The sequence below is a fragment of the Monodelphis domestica genome, chromosome 4 (genome assembly GCF_027887165.1).
Source record: "Monodelphis domestica isolate mMonDom1 chromosome 4, mMonDom1.pri, whole genome shotgun sequence".
NCBI lineage: Eukaryota > Metazoa > Chordata > Mammalia > Didelphimorphia > Didelphidae > Monodelphis > Monodelphis domestica.
In genome coordinates this window covers 345657479-345672986 of record NC_077230.1, presented here as the reverse complement: position 1 = coordinate 345672986, position 15508 = coordinate 345657479, and the positions used below count along the sequence as shown (strand labels likewise).

Below are 15508 nucleotides of genomic sequence, written 5' to 3'. Positions count from 1 at the left end.
AGGGGTATGCCAGCTAGGTTGCAGAGGAGAGAGCACTAGACCTAGAGTCAGGAAAATCTAAGTTTATTCATTTGCTTCTCAGAATTCACATAGGAACAATATAAATCAAGAGATGGCTTTGAAGGGCAGCTGAGTGCTTCCATAGATGGAGAGTCAAGACAGGAAATTGGGGATAGGAGGGAGGCTGGGTTCAAATATGACCATAGACACTTCTAGCTATCGGACCCTGGGCAAATCACTTAACCTGTTGAGCCAGTTGTTCCTAGGCAGAAGATAGGCTAGACAATTACCTGAAATCATATATCTATTGAGCCACTTAACTGCCCCAGATAAGGATTTAAAGCTTTTTTTTTTTTTATTTGACTGGTTAATCTTTAAAATCCTCTTGTGAATGAGGTAAAAAAATGATTCCATTTTCCCAGGAGGGAAATGAGAATCAAAGTGTTATAGAAGGTTTTTTGGAACTGTGAATGAACTCAAGAAGTTTTCATTCTGTCTTTTCTAGACACCAGAGGGGCTTATGTTACTATAGCACTTTTCCTCTGAAAGAAATAATATTAAATATGAAGAAAAGAAAACTTAAATGATATCATAGCTATCTTTAAATATTTGTAGAGCAGACAAAGGGGAAGAGACATTAGATTAGTTCTTCTTGGGCCAGAGTGGGGGGTCACAGGAAAGGGTACAATGAGGGACCATGGGAGAAATATGCAGAGATATAGATTTTGGAAAAAACCAAAACCAAAAAAACTTTCCTTGGGAAGAATAGATTCCCATTTGTTGGAAGGCTTCAAGTAGAAGCTAGGTGACCACTTATTAGAGACATTGCAAAAAAGATTCCTTTCCAAGAATGCGTTGAACCAGATGTCCTCTGAGGTACTTGATGTAATATTGAAAATTAATATAATTAATCCTTAAGTCATGAGTATGATAGTAGCTTTTAACAGTTTAATTTTAATATAAATATAGTCTAAGAAGAAATAAGGAGGGGAGGAAATAGGCTATTTCCTAGCCTTCCACCATAATCTTACTTCCACCTGAGCCACCAACACCAAATCACAGAAACACTTCCAGCCAAAGACCTCCAGAGAAGAAGCTGTTCTCCATGGTCTCATTTTTTATCGTCCACTATTTCTCCACATCACTTCCTTTCCTAGGGCTTTTAACCTGTGACCTTTGTTTGGAGCATTCCAGCCATGCTAATGGGATGACTCAGACGAGCAGAAAGTTCACGACCCTGGGAGGAAGGGGCTCCCTTTACACTTTGGGGAGACTTAATCTTCTGTGGGGGCTTTTTTGTTCTGTGATTTCCTCAGCATTGGAAGGATTCAGGTAGAGACTGGATAATAGTTTGTTGTAGATTCTTAAGGGGAATTTATTCATCATACTAGAATTAAACTGGAAGAGTTTCACAGGCCCTTCTAACACTTTTCTTATCACTAATGATTCTCAGAGCTAAAAAATCTCATACAAATAACCTATATAAAATCCTAGCAGTGGACATTTCTAGTTTTCTTCGCACTGAAAAGTTAATACATTAAATTGAACTACTTTTAAAAGGATGTTTTTAATTTGAAAAGTGATTGGTTCAGTGTCTTATTCTAGTTTCAAAGAAGTCAGTTACAAAACCTAGAAATAGATTCTAGGAATGAATCATTTAATTAGGTAACTTTTCTTTGACTGCTTAAATTCACCAAATATTATTTAAAAATTTTTATCATTGTTTTATTTTCCATTCGTGTCCTCAGTGTTTCTGGGAGCTCTTTGAATTTTCATGACAGGTCATTCAAGGTGTTAAATTCTAGTGGTAGGAAATTAATACCAGTGCTTTGAATATGACTGGAAAGTTATCTTTTGAAAGAATTCTTCCAGACAATCATTGGATAAACTAATCTGTTTTATAAAAATCAGAACTATTCACATGTGAGAATGAATACACTTATTCTCTTTGGCAAGAGGACAGAACTAGGACCTATGAATGAATGCTTCAAAGAGGTACATTTAAGTTTCATGTCAGGAAGAAAATCTTTCTAACAATGAAAGTTCTCCTACAGTAGCAGCAGGCTTTTACTTGAGATATAATCAGTTCCCCTTCTTGCATGACTTCAAGAAAAGGCTGAATGACCACTGGTTCAGCTTGTTGGACCTTGTCTAGCAATAGATTGGACTAGATAGTGACCTGAAATTTTTTCTAGCCCAGACTCTTGTGATTCTGCTTTTGTTTTTTAAGCAGTTAAAACAATAAAAACCAGGAGGCTTAGGGCAATGTTGGCTTAAACTCTAAATGTGATGAATAAAAGGTTAGACAGTGAAAAAGTCACCTGAATCTTCACCAGCACCACTATGGAGAGCCAGAGATGCCAGACAATAAATGAGTTCGATGTACGTATGTATGTTTCATAGGAATCTCAAAGAAATTATCAATAACACCCATTGGCATTTTGAGTTTTTTCATTCTCCAGGCCCAAACTGACTTATTCATTGCTTTTAGTACTACCTTTCTTGACACTGCATTGTGCAGGGGAAGGCACTAAAAGTGGTTGAATCAGTAAATCACCAAACATGTTTCATCTTCCTCTAAAACATTTATTCATAAGAACAAAAAGTTTTCCAACAAATTATAATAAAGATACCAAAAAGATAAAGGGAACCCACTAGCAACTAAGACCCTTTAAACAAGACAGATTTTTGTATTAAAAGTCAAAACAATGAAAGAAACAAGAAAGCTCCAAATTTTACAAGAGTAAAATTCTATTCATTTGCCTCAGTTTTCCTCAACTGAAATATGAGGATAATAATAGCATCTACCTCACAGTTTTGGCGGGGTTTGAATGAAATAACATTTATAAAAAGTTCTTATTAAAGCACAATGACTGGCACATAGTAAAACATTATAAATATTTATCCTCTTCCCATCCCCTTTTCTTTCTATTTTCTTTCATTTATTTTTTATTTAGAGTATTTTTCCATGGTTACATGATTCATTATTCCCCCCACCCCCCCCCTTCCCTTCTCCCTCCTGGAGCTGACAAATAATTCCACTGGGTTATACATATATCATTGTTCAAAACCTATTTCCATGTTATTCATATTTGTAATACAGTGATCTTTTAATGCCAAAACCCTAATCATATCCCCATTGAACCATGTGATCTGTGTTTCTGCTCCCACAGTTCTTCCTCAGGATGTGGATAGTGTTCTTTCTCACAAGTTCCTCAGAATTGTCTTGGATCATTGCATTGATACTAATAGAAAAGTTACATTAGACTGTGCCACAGTGTATCAGTCTCTGTGTACAATGTTCTGCTCTTTTCACTCTTCCTTTTGCTCAAGTCCTGGAGGTCTTTCCAGTTCACATAGAAATCCTCCAGTTCATCATTCCTTCCAGCACAATAGTATTCCATCACTATCAGATACCACAATTTGTTCATCCATTCCCCAATCAAAAAATCCCCCTCATTTTCCAAATTTTTGCCACCACAAAGAATGCAGCTGTAAATATTTTTGTACAAGTCCCCCCCCCCCCCCTTATTATCTCTTTGAGGTACAAACCCAGCAGTGGTATGGCTGGATCAAAGGGCAGGCAATCTTTTAAAGCCCCTTGTGTATAGTTCTAAATTGCCCTCCAGAATGGTTGAACCAATTCACAACTCCACCAGCAGTGTATTAGTATCCCAATTTGCCACACCCCCTCCAACATTTATCATTTTCCTTTGCTGCCATATTGGCATATTGCTAGGTGTGAGGTGGTACCTCAGAGTTGTTTTTATTTGCATTTCTCTAATCAGGAGGGATTTAGAACTTTTTCATGTGCTTATTGATAGTTTTGATTTCTTCATGTGAAAATAACCTATTCGTGTCCCTTGACCATTTTTTCTTTCGATTTTGAAAACTCTTCAGAATAAAATTAATTCATCCCCAAGTCCCCCTTTTTTGGTATTTTCATTTAATATCCTTTCAAGATATCAAGGTTTTGAGGGACATTTATTTTGTTTTCTATTAGAATGTTAAGCACTATATCTTCATGTAGTTCCTTGTATTTACTATTTATGTGCTATCTACATATGCTATTTATTTAAAATAAGTTTATTTATTTAATTAAATTAGAATATTTTTCCATGGTTGCATGAATCATGTTCTTTCCCTTCCCTCCTCCTAATCTCCTCCCATAGTTAACAAGCAGTTCCACTGGGTTTTAGATGTGTCATTGATCAAAACCTATTTCTACATTATTGATATTTGCACTAGGGTGCTCATTTAGAGTCTACAACCCCAGTCATATCCCCATCGACCCATGTGACCAGGCAGTTGTTTTTCTTCTGTGTTTCTGCTCCCACAGTTCTTTCTCTGAATGTGGATAGTGTTCTTTCTCATAGATCCCTCCAGTTTGTTCAGGGACATTGCATTGCCACTAATGGAGAAGTCCAATTCATTCGATTGTACCACAGTGTATCTGTCTCTGTGCATAATGTTCTCCTGATTCTGCTCCTTTCACTATACATCAATTCCTGGAGGTTATTTCAGTTCACATGGAATTCCTCCAGTTTATCATTCCTTTGAGCACAATAGTATTCCATCACCAACAGATACCACAATTTGTTCAGTCATTTCCCAATTGGAGGGCATCCTCTTATTTTCCAATTTTTTGCCATCACAAAGAGTGCGGCTATATATATTTTTGTACAGATCTTTTTCTTTATTATTTCTTTGAGGTATAAACCCAGCAGTGGTATGGCTGGATCAAAGGACAAATAGTCTTTTAATGCCCTTTGAACATAGTTCCAAATTGCCAAAATGAAGTGACTTAAACAATAAGTTTCACAAACTTTAAAGGGTTATATAGGAGCAGGTAGGTGGCTCAGTGGATAGAGCGTCAGGCTTGGAGATGGAAGGTCTTGGGTTCAGATCTAGCCTGAGGCACTTTCCAGCTGTGTGACCCTGAGCAAGTCATTAACCTCAACTGTTTAGCCCTTAACTGCTCTTCTGCCTTGGAACCAATACTTAAAATTGATTCTAAGGCAGAAAGTAAGGTTTTAAAAAAGGGAGGGGCTATATAGATGATGATAATGATGAATTCACTTATTCATAAATTTAATTCAGTTGTTTATTTATTCACTTATTTTTTTTTTAATTTCCCTGAAGTTCCTACTCAGCTCTGGTCATTTCATCAGAATGCTTAAAATCCTCTTTTCTATTAAAGGCCCATTTTTACTCTAGCTTTACACACTAAGTTATTCTTGGTTGTCAGCCTAGATCTTGTTTACCTTTTGGAATATTTTACATTGGGATCTGCTCTGGTTTTTAGTGCAAGTGGCCAGGTTTTGTTTACCAGTTCCCCAGTACTTGAACTGCTTCTTTCTGGAGGATGATAGTGTTTTGTCTTTGAAGTGGGTACCTTTTGGAATGTCATTCCTAGAACTTTTCCTTTAGGGGTTCCTTAAAGTGATGAGTGGAATCTTCTTATCTACACTTTGCCCTCTGGTTCTAATAGATATATAATTTTAACTTATGATTTCTTAAAATGTATCAATATTTTCCAGGTTTTTTTTTTTTAATCATAGTTTTTAGTTAGTCCAGTAACTTTTTTTTTTAACTCTTACTTCAGACTTAGTGTCTATTCTAAGACAGAAAAACAGGAAGTTCTAGGCAATTGGGATTAAGTGATCTGCCCAGGGTCACATAGGTAGGAAGTAATCTGAGGTCACATTTGAACCCAGGACCCTTTCTCTCCAGATCTGACATTCTATCTACTGTGCTACTTAGCTATTCCTACTCCAATGATTCTTAAATTATTTCTCCTTTAGTTGTTTCCCAGGTCAGTTGATTTTTTGATATCAGGTATCTTGGATTTTCTTAGATTTGAGAAGGATTTTCATTTATTTATTTATTTATTTATTTATTTATTTTTGTCGTTTCTTGCCCTCTCATGGAACTGTTGTTTATTCTAGTGCCTATGGAGCCATCATCCCATACTGCCTCATGTGTTATTCCTTACCCGCCCCCTCTCTCTTTGGGCTTCTGAGGCCCTCACCCTATGGCAGTGATGTGGAATCTTTTAGAGACCAGGTGCTGAGACCTGGCCTGACACCCCCTCCCCCCCCCCCCGCCTTCCTTTACCCCACATAGGGGAGCCCTGTTGGACTGCTGGGTGGAGGGGACAGTGAAGTGAGAAATGTCCTTAGCAAGTGTAGAGAGGGGAAGGGAAGTGGCCCAAACGCTCTGCTCCCCACCAGCTCTGCCACCTGTGAGCCACCCACTTTACCCCACTTTGTGCTCCCATTGGCTTCTGGGCAGAGGGGTGGGGAAGTGTGGCTGAGAAGGGAAGGGGAGCAGCTCTGCCCAAGTCCCTCTGCCTTTCTAGTAATGAACTCGGTGAGGTGGTGGTGGTGTGTGTGCCCTTTTTGGCACATGTGCCACAGGTTTGCCATCATGGCCCCAGGGCTTTCTGACCACTGACACAGAGAGCTTGGTTTGTTCCCCAGTGTCCCAGGCCTATCTCTAACTATACTTTGCTCTGCGATATTCCTAGACATCAGACCCCCCCTCTTCCATTGCCCTCAGTCTTCTGTTTTCCACTGCATTTCCTGATTCTGATTAAGACTTGGGGGAGCTTGAGGGTTTTGCTGGAGATATGTATGGGGACCAGGGGGTCTACCTCCCTGTTCAGGCACCTATCCTGGCCAGGAACCATTTGATCAAACACTTATTAAGCAACTGTTGTGCACTGAGTATTGTGTTAGGGACAAGAGGGGTGTACAGTGTTTAGATAAGGGGCTTAGAGATGAGGGGGAGATGATATGTAGAGTACTAATATGCATGAATAAATGATACATTAGAAAATGAAAAACAAAGTATTATCCAAGCTCGGAGAGGGAGGAGTAGTGATGGCTAAGAGCCACATGTTTTGGGTTTGTTTTTTTTTTCTCTTCTTGGGAAAACAGAACAAAAAAAATATTCTAGTTTGTCTGTTTTAGCATCTTTTACTTTCAGGGAGAGATGTTGTTTGGGTCTCTGCTTCCTTTTTATCCTATGTTAGTTCCTTATCCTGTTCCAGCTGACTGAAGTCTAGTATCCTGGGCAACATCCTATTGTGTTTCTGTATCGTTTATTCCAAAGTTTACTGTTGGAGTTCATGCTTGAGTGGATAATTTATGTTTTCATATTGGCCGAAGTTCAGTCTTCTTCACCTCTGCAGGTCATTTGGCCGTGTACCCTGTGTGGTCATAATTTTTAATACTGACTGACCTAATCAGTGGGGAGAATTTTAGATCCAGATTTCTTGTTGAGTTTGAAAGGAGGCATGAGATTCAGGGATCAGGTGAGGCAAAATAGCTACTTGGTCCCCTCTCCAAACACTTCATTATGCAGATTGAGCAATAAGTCAAGTTGCGGATTTAAGACTTCTCCACTCATGGGTTTTACACATTTGCTAACAGATGGGATGTCCTTCATTTTCCTTACCCAGAAGGGCTTCCATAGGCTAATAGATTGCCTTCAGTTTACTTTGCATACATCTTATATGCATACATCTTATAATTATTTACATCTTGTCTTCTCCACTAGAATGTGAGCTCCTTAAGGGAAGGGAAGGGGCAGCTGGATAACTCGGTTGATTGAGAGCCATACCTAGAGATAGGAGGTCCTAGCTGTGTGACCCTGGGCAAGTCACTTAACTTCCATTGGAGGGAGAGAGAGACAGACAGACAGAGAGAGGATGGATGGATTTGGGGCATCTAGGTGGCTCAGTGGATAGAGCACCAGGCCTTTAATCAGGAGGGCCTAGTTCAAATCTAGCCTCAGACACTAACTGGTCGTGTGATGCTGGGCAAGTCACTTAACCCCATTCACTTAGCCCTTGCCCTTCTGTCTTAGAGTTGTTACTAGGACAGAAGGTAAGGGTTAAAAAAAATTGGGGTTGGGTTTTTTTCCCCCTGCTTTTCTTTATATCCCTCATTAGCCCAGATCATGGCATACAGTAAAGGCTTAATAGATGCTTGTTGACTGGCCAATCAATCAGTCTTCCCAGTGTAGAACATTCTTATTGAGGGATGAGCAAAGAAGCCAGAGGAAGCTTCCTCACCTGGAGGGGAAAGAGTGCTATAAGTTTGAGTTTGGAGAGCAAGTTCAGGCCTGTATTGTGCTATTTCTTAGCAATGCTGCTATGGCTCTGTCATTGCCTTTTTCTAGGTTTTGGTTTCCTCCTCTTTCAAATGAGGATTTGGACTAGATAATGTCTTATGGTCCCTTCCCTATTACCATAATAATAATAATAATAATAATAATAATAATAGGTAATGTTTACTCATTAGCACATTCTCTTTTTTAAAAAAAATCTTATTTTCCTAATTACATGTAATAACAATTTTCAACATTTGTTTTCTGAGATTATAAAATCCAAATTGTCTCCCTCCCTTCCCTCTGCCCTCCTTGAGAAGGTAAGTGATTTGATCTGGGTTGTATATGTATGATCATGCAGAATGGTTCCATATTGGTCATTGTTGCAAGATAATACTTAATGTAAAACTGAAATCTCCAAATAAAAACACAAATAAAGTGAAAAATAGTATGTTTTTAACTGCATCTGACTCTTAACAGTTCTTTCTCTGGAGGTGGATAGCATTATTTGTTATAAGTCCCTCAGAATTGTCCTGGACTAGGACTTAGCACATTCTCCCAGAGTGCTTGGCATATATATTATATGATAAGGGCTCTTCTAATTCTGACCCTCTGGGTAATGTGTATATATGTTTTAGCCCAGCTCTGACACTCTGGAAATCTGAGTCTTGACTAGGAAAATACTCTCAAACCACAGGTTCCAGCCATAATATCATGATATATTCTGTTAGAGAAAGACCCCCAAGTAGGCTTTGTTTGCCTAATGCTAGCCACCTACTTTGCCTGCCAATAGTGTCCATCTATTTGGGGCAATATGCTATTTATGTGTTCACATAGGCCCAGGTTAAATATACAACCTCCTGTTTGCTTTCTGACTGGTAAGGAAAAAGACTTGTGTTCTTTTATTTTAACTTGCGCAATACCATAAATTCCCCTGGTAAAGGCAAGTATAAACAGAAGACCAGATAGTGCATATAGTTCTGATCTCTCTAATTGGTTTTCCTTGCAGTCCTGCCAGATTCTCCAGAGGCTTATGAAGCTGAGTCACCACCTTCAGGCCCTCCTCAGTCTCCCCTTCCTGAGCTAGCCCCAAAGACTGAGCCAGAGCCTCCTTCCATCAAGGTAAAAATGTGCCTGGGGCTTCCTGTTGCCTTTCAGTCTTCCTTCTTTCTCTGCCTCTGCCACATTGCCCATGCTATTTGGATAATCATGGACAAGTCAACTCTGAATCTGTTTCCTCTTCTGTACAGTAGGGGTGATATTTTCCCTACCAGTGCCATAGGATTGTGCACAAAGTGCTTTGTTAAACAAAAAAAAAACACACAGTATATAAATAGATGTTGTTGCTCCTTTGATTATTGTCATGAATTATTCTTCAATTGAAGAAGGCTTTTTACCCATGTGCCCTTAAATATTTGTATACCTGTTATCTGCCCATTGTGCCTACAGCTGTGTGTGGCAGAGCTGCCACACCTTTTCCCTTCTCTTAGATTTGGCAAGGGAACCTGAGATGGTCTGAGATGAGACCTCCTAGCTATTTCAAGGTATATGACTGACAATTTGCTAAAAATACAGAACGAGACGAGTAGGGCAGATTCAAGTGACTCATTTTTACAGCATTCTAACAGCTCTCCTATAAGGAGGTTGAATAGTGCACTAGTTTAGCAAATAGGGAAATAATAATAGTGGATACTGATTTAGTATAGTCTCATAGATAATAGGCTCATTGATTTATAACTGGAATAGTCATCAGCAGACATGAGTCCAACTCCTTCATTTTACAAATGAATAAACTGAGCCCCACAAAGTTAAATGACTTGTCTAGAGTAATACTAGTCATCTAGTAAGTGGCAGAACAAGGATTTGAAACCTCAACATGCTGCTGCCAAATCCAGTGCTCTTTTTATTCAGATATGTTCCTTACTATTGTTTTGTTGATTTATAAAGTACTTCATGTAGAGAGCTCTGTTTGACCCTCACAACAATTCTGAAGTGAACAGGGCAATACTGTTTTCCCTTACTTGACAGATTAGGAAGCTAAATTCTTCAAGGAGTTAATTAAAACCTCTGAGGTCATATAGAAACTGACAGAGCTAGAATTCCAACCTAAATCTTCTGAGTCCTGAAATTTGGATGCAATTCTTTTCTCAATATCATCTATTTATTTCTTACCCATCTTTCTCTTATCATGAACTCTTCATATCTTGCTTGGACTTTTTTAGTCTTCTAATTAGTCTCCTTGCTTTCTAATCTCACTTCTTTAGTGTGAATTAGCTTCTAAAATAATTTTCTTAAAGTCCTAGACTGATTATGACAGTCCCTCTTAAGAAGCTTCAATGACTCCCTCTGAACCTGTCAGTGAGCAAGCACTAGCATAGGAGTTAGTCAGTAAACATTTATTTAGTGCCTACTGTGTGCTAGGTATAGTCCTAATAAGTGCTGGCCTAAGCATGAAGTCAAGAAGAATTGAGTTTGATGCTTGCCTAAGACACTAGTTGTGTGAGCCTGGACAACTCACTTAAATCCTTTTTGTCTCAGTTTCCTCATCTATAAAATGAGGATAATAATAGCATCTACTTCCTAGGGTTATTTTAGGGATCAAAAATGAAATAACCTATGTAAAACTCTTTATAGATCTTAAAATGCTCTATAAATGCTAGCTGCTGCTATAAATATTGTACCCCCTTAGCAAGAGCATAGATTTTTTTTTGTCTTTGTGTCATTTGTATCTTGCCCACAGTAGGTGTTTAATAAGTGTTTATTAATTTAAATTGGATTAATGTAGATAACTAAGAGTTAAAAATATATATGTCCATTGATTCAAAAATAACCTACCCCCTAACTGAGAGGATTTAGCAAAGTTCTGAGGGAGAGAAGAGCCTTGAGATGTTTTCTCCCAGTGGAGTTAAAATCAGCATGGAAGTAAGAAAGCACTGGGACTTCGGAGACCTAAGTTCAAGACTATATTCTTCCATTGGTTAGAGATTTGTTTAATGTTCCTCTTTTGTCTTTACACTCTCACTTGGCCATTATTGTTTATAAATCATAGATTTAGAGCTGGGAGGGATCTTAGAGGCAAATCTTTTATAGATGATGAAGCCAAGTCTCAGAGAAGTTATTTTATTTGTCCAGAATCACACAGATATTATGTGTCAGTCAAGATTTAAACTCAGGTCTTCTAGATTTCTAAGTCTAAGATGTTTAGACATCCATTTTTCTAGGTTTGTAATCTTATGGTGTTATCTACCACTCCTCACTCTGTATATTCTCCCAGGCTACCTCCCCATCAGCTCCCACAGGTGTAATTAACATCTCTCTGTAGATATACATGTCCAGGCTCAGCCTTTCTCCTGATCTTTGGTCCAGTGTCTTCTTATTTCTTTCAGGTTGAGCAGTAGCCTCTTCCCTTTGGTTTTTAAACCTGATCCCACACTGTTTCTCCAACTTTTTTTGGCCTTACTTCTTATGCACATTCCATAGTCCAGCCAGATTGGCCTTTTTGCTGTTCCTCACAGGTGACATCCTGCCTCCTTTCTCCAAACCTAACTGTTCTCAGTGCCTGAACTACATACCATCTTCTGCAGAATCATAGAATTCTTCCTTTTCTTTCTAGCTCAAAAGTATTCAGTGGCTTAGTTTGTGAAATGTTGTCAATGTCTCTTGGGATTGTGTAGCTATCAGTTAGTTACGTTTGCTTTGTCATTTCTGATCCTTCAGGCCTCAAGTGGAGAAAAGAAGAGAAAACGGAAGAGAGTTTTGAAGACTAGAACCTTTGAGGATGAAGAAGGATGCATGGGTAAGAGACAGGAGGTCTCCTGGCACTAAAATGGAATGACATGTTTTTAAATAGTGTGACAAGGAAATCACTTTAAAAGACTGATATATATTAATTTAAGGTTGCCAAGGAATTCAGCTATGTAATTCCTAAATGAAAACTCAAGTTAGCAGTCAACCTTTTATGGAGTTTTTAATTACAAACAGGAGGAAGAAAGGTATGAGAGAGAGAGAGAGAGAGAGAGAGAGAGAGAGAGGGAGAGAGGGAGAGAGGGAGAGAGGAAAAGAGAATAGGGCTTAAATACCCCCTCTGTTTAGGCTGGGCCAAAAGGCCCAAGCCCTTAGATAGCTGAGGCAAAGAAAAAAGACCAGTCCCTATCACTCGCGTGACCAAAATGGAGAAACAGTCTCAGGGGCCTCCACCTCCAGCCTCCTTCAGAGCAAGCTTCTCAGAGCACAACCTCTCAGAGCAAAAACTCTCCAACCCTCTCAGTCTTCAGACCCTGCTATCTTTAAGGAAACCATCCAAGTTCCCTCCCCTCAGTTCTCACATCTACCAATCACTGTCCATGTCTTCCCTGTGCCAATGGTGGCTCTAGCTTAACCCAGGACTGCCCAGAGGTCTGTGGCTTTGCACATGTCTGTTGAAGGTCATATTCTCAAATAATTAAATCTTGATCCTTTGCTGCAGTCCTTCCTAAATCCTGTTACCCTGAGTAGGGTGGAGATTGAAAGTTCCAAGACCTGGTTCTGTCATTCCAAGTATCTCTATTGTATCAATTCTAAAATCAATCATGACTCAAAGAACTTCCTGTTCTATGCTTAGGCATAGGTCAAAGCCCTTTCCATTGTTCAGCAAAAGGTTTCTGTCCTAAAGTAATCTTAAGTAGGGAGGAGAAGGACCCTCCCATGCCAAGGGGGGGTTCACATTCCAATAGACTATCAGTAGGAAATTTTTCAAGTATGAAATTTCCCAATGGTGAAATTTCCAACATTTATAAGTCTAAGAAATTTTAAGGTTTACAATAGATGATTGATATTAGCTAAGTTACCAATAAGGGAGAAGAGTCTACAGGAAATTGTGTGGTTAGGAACCTCCTCCTGCTTCTCACTGCGTTGTCCTTGAGAGGAGGGGACTTTACATAGGGAAGCACCTTAGAGCTCAGCTAGCCCCCCCCCCCCCCCGCCCCCTCATTTTATAGACAAGCAAATTTTAGCCCAGAAAAGTGGTGACATGGACATGATCCCCCAAATCTTAAGTGTTGGAACAGAGGTTTGACCTCAGTTCCAGATTTGGTTCAACTCCAAATGCAATGCTTCTTCCTTTGTGCTATCCAGTTTTCTTCTGCTTTTATGTTCTTATTTTGAGGCATTATGAGGCAAAGTGTTCTAATAATAACATGTTTCTAGGGTGCTATCTTCACAACACTCCATGAGGAAAAAAATCTCAAGTATTCTTAACCCTCTGTTAAAAAGTGGTGTTCTGTAAGTCCTTCAGGTACTTGGACAGAGCCATGATTCTTTCAGTGTGGACGAGGACTTAATAGATATAAAAGCTTCACTACTGAGCCTGTTCCTCTCTGGGGTTGCTAGATCAGTCCTCAGGCAAGGTCAACTGTCATCCCTGGCCCCTGTTTGAAGAAAATTTTGTTGCTTAGTGGTGGACTTGCTAGCTCCTTCCTATCCTGAGCACAGCCCTCAAGAGTTTGGCTTCACTCATGTGTCTGAACAAATAAGGCCTTTACACATTCTGCACTAAATTTTGATTGTCTTGAATTTCACATGAAACCTTTAGAGTTTCAGTCTTAAATGACTTGCTCATGGTCCTGCAGCTGTTAAGTACTGGAGTTGAGACCTGATCATGGGGGCTTTTAACTCTTCAACCCAAGTCTCAGCTCAGTCTGCCTATAAGTGGTTTGTTAGTTTTTCTCTAGCCAACTTTGCGAATACATTTCCCACAATTCAATTCAGCAGAGATTTGTTAAGCATCTACTAGTGTGCAAAGCGTGGACATATGAGTTCTGTCTTGTATGCCCTTTTTAGCTGTATGACCTGATACCCAGAGAGGTTTCACAAATTCTAGCATTTCTATATGTGGAGGGTATAGAATTTGCCATCTCTCTTCTACTCATCTTGGTCTAATAACCTAGATTTCCTAGTCCTAATTGCCACCATGGGTATAGTCCATGTAGTGTTGCAGAGAGCCAAAAGTAGAGTCAAGGGATTGGAGTCTTGGTGCTTGGTATCTTTTCTTTTTAAAAACAATATTTTATTTGGTCATTTCAAAACATTATTCATTGGAGACAAAGATCATTTTCTCCCCCCATCCCCACCCCCACCCCCCCATTGTCGACGCACGATTCCACTGGGTTTCACATGTGTTCTTGATTCGAACCCATTTCCATGTTGTTGGTATTTGCATTAGAGTGTTCATTTAGAGTCTCTCCTCAGACATGTCCCCTTAACCCCTGTAGTCAAGCAGTTGCTTTTCCTCGGTGTTTTTACTCCCACAGTTTGTCCTCTGCTTGTGGATAGTGTTTTTTTCTCCTAGATCCCTGCAGATTGTTCAGGGACATTGCATTGCCACTAATGGAGAAGTCCATTACGTTCAATTGTACCACAATGTATCAGTCTCTGTGTACGATGTTTTCCTGGTTCTGCTCCTCTCACTCTGCATCACTTCCTGGAGGTTGTTCCAGTCTCCATGGAATTCTTCCACTTTATTATTCCTTTGAGCACGATAGTATTCCATCACCAACATATCCCACAATTTGTTCAGCCATTCCCCAATTGAAGGTCATCCCCTCATTTTCCAATGTTTGGCCACCACAAAGAGCACAGCTATGAATATTCTCGTACAAGTCTTTTTCCTTATTGTCTCTTTGGGGTACAAACCCAGGTGCTTGGTATCTTTGACTAATGCAGAATGACTAGCTCTCTGACCCTTTTGTTGAGTTGTTTAACTTTCAGGAGCTCTAGTTCCTTCTGTCGGATGGAAATCCTAATTCTGTTAACAAGTAGTACAAATATTATTGTGAGAAAAGTAGTTTATAAACTATGGTTCTATGTAAACATAAGCTAATTTATTAACATGATTAGTTCCCTTACCACTTAATTGAACTTGAGTCTACTTGAGAGAGATTCCTCTCTTTCTTCTAGTTTTCATTTTTAAAATTCAGATTTGTGTGGGGTCCTGCTATATGAGAGAAGTCTCTTTTCTAGAAAGGCAGCTTAACAGCTAAGTTACTCATTACCTTGATCAAGTTATTTAACTTTTTCTGGGTCTTGGGTTTTTCCTCTGTAAAATGAAGAGATTGGACTAGAAGACCTATTTTTTATTTCTGTCCTAAATCCTTCAAATTCGTCTGTCTCCTTCTGCATTGGAAAAGTGCCATTTAGTCTTAATTGCAGTGTATACTGTTAGGAACTAGCATTTGTTAAATACCAAAACTTGTCCTTTGTTTCAGACCTTGTTTAGCCCTCCATCTTTTAATGGTACCTGTTTAAGTTCTTTGGTTTTCATTGTTATTGATTATACATATATGTATGTTTGCTTTTAAACTTTCTGATTTTCTCTTCCCTTTAAAAAAAAAGAGGAGGGTAGAGGTGCTACACACAC

At 39.1% G+C, this 15508-nt stretch overlaps 1 protein-coding gene across 1 annotated transcript in view; it reads left to right on the top strand.

Annotated features, from left to right (window-relative positions):
• The window catches only part of POLD3 (DNA polymerase delta 3, accessory subunit), a 72213-nt gene that overhangs the window by 48745 nt on the left and 7960 nt on the right, over nt 1–15508 (top strand). The window contains exons 10-11 of the mRNA XM_007490982.3: nt 9125–9237; nt 11833–11911. Coding sequence (XP_007491044.1) covers nt 9125–9237; nt 11833–11911 — 192 coding nt within the window. The remainder of the gene's footprint in view (nt 1–9124; nt 9238–11832; nt 11912–15508) is intronic.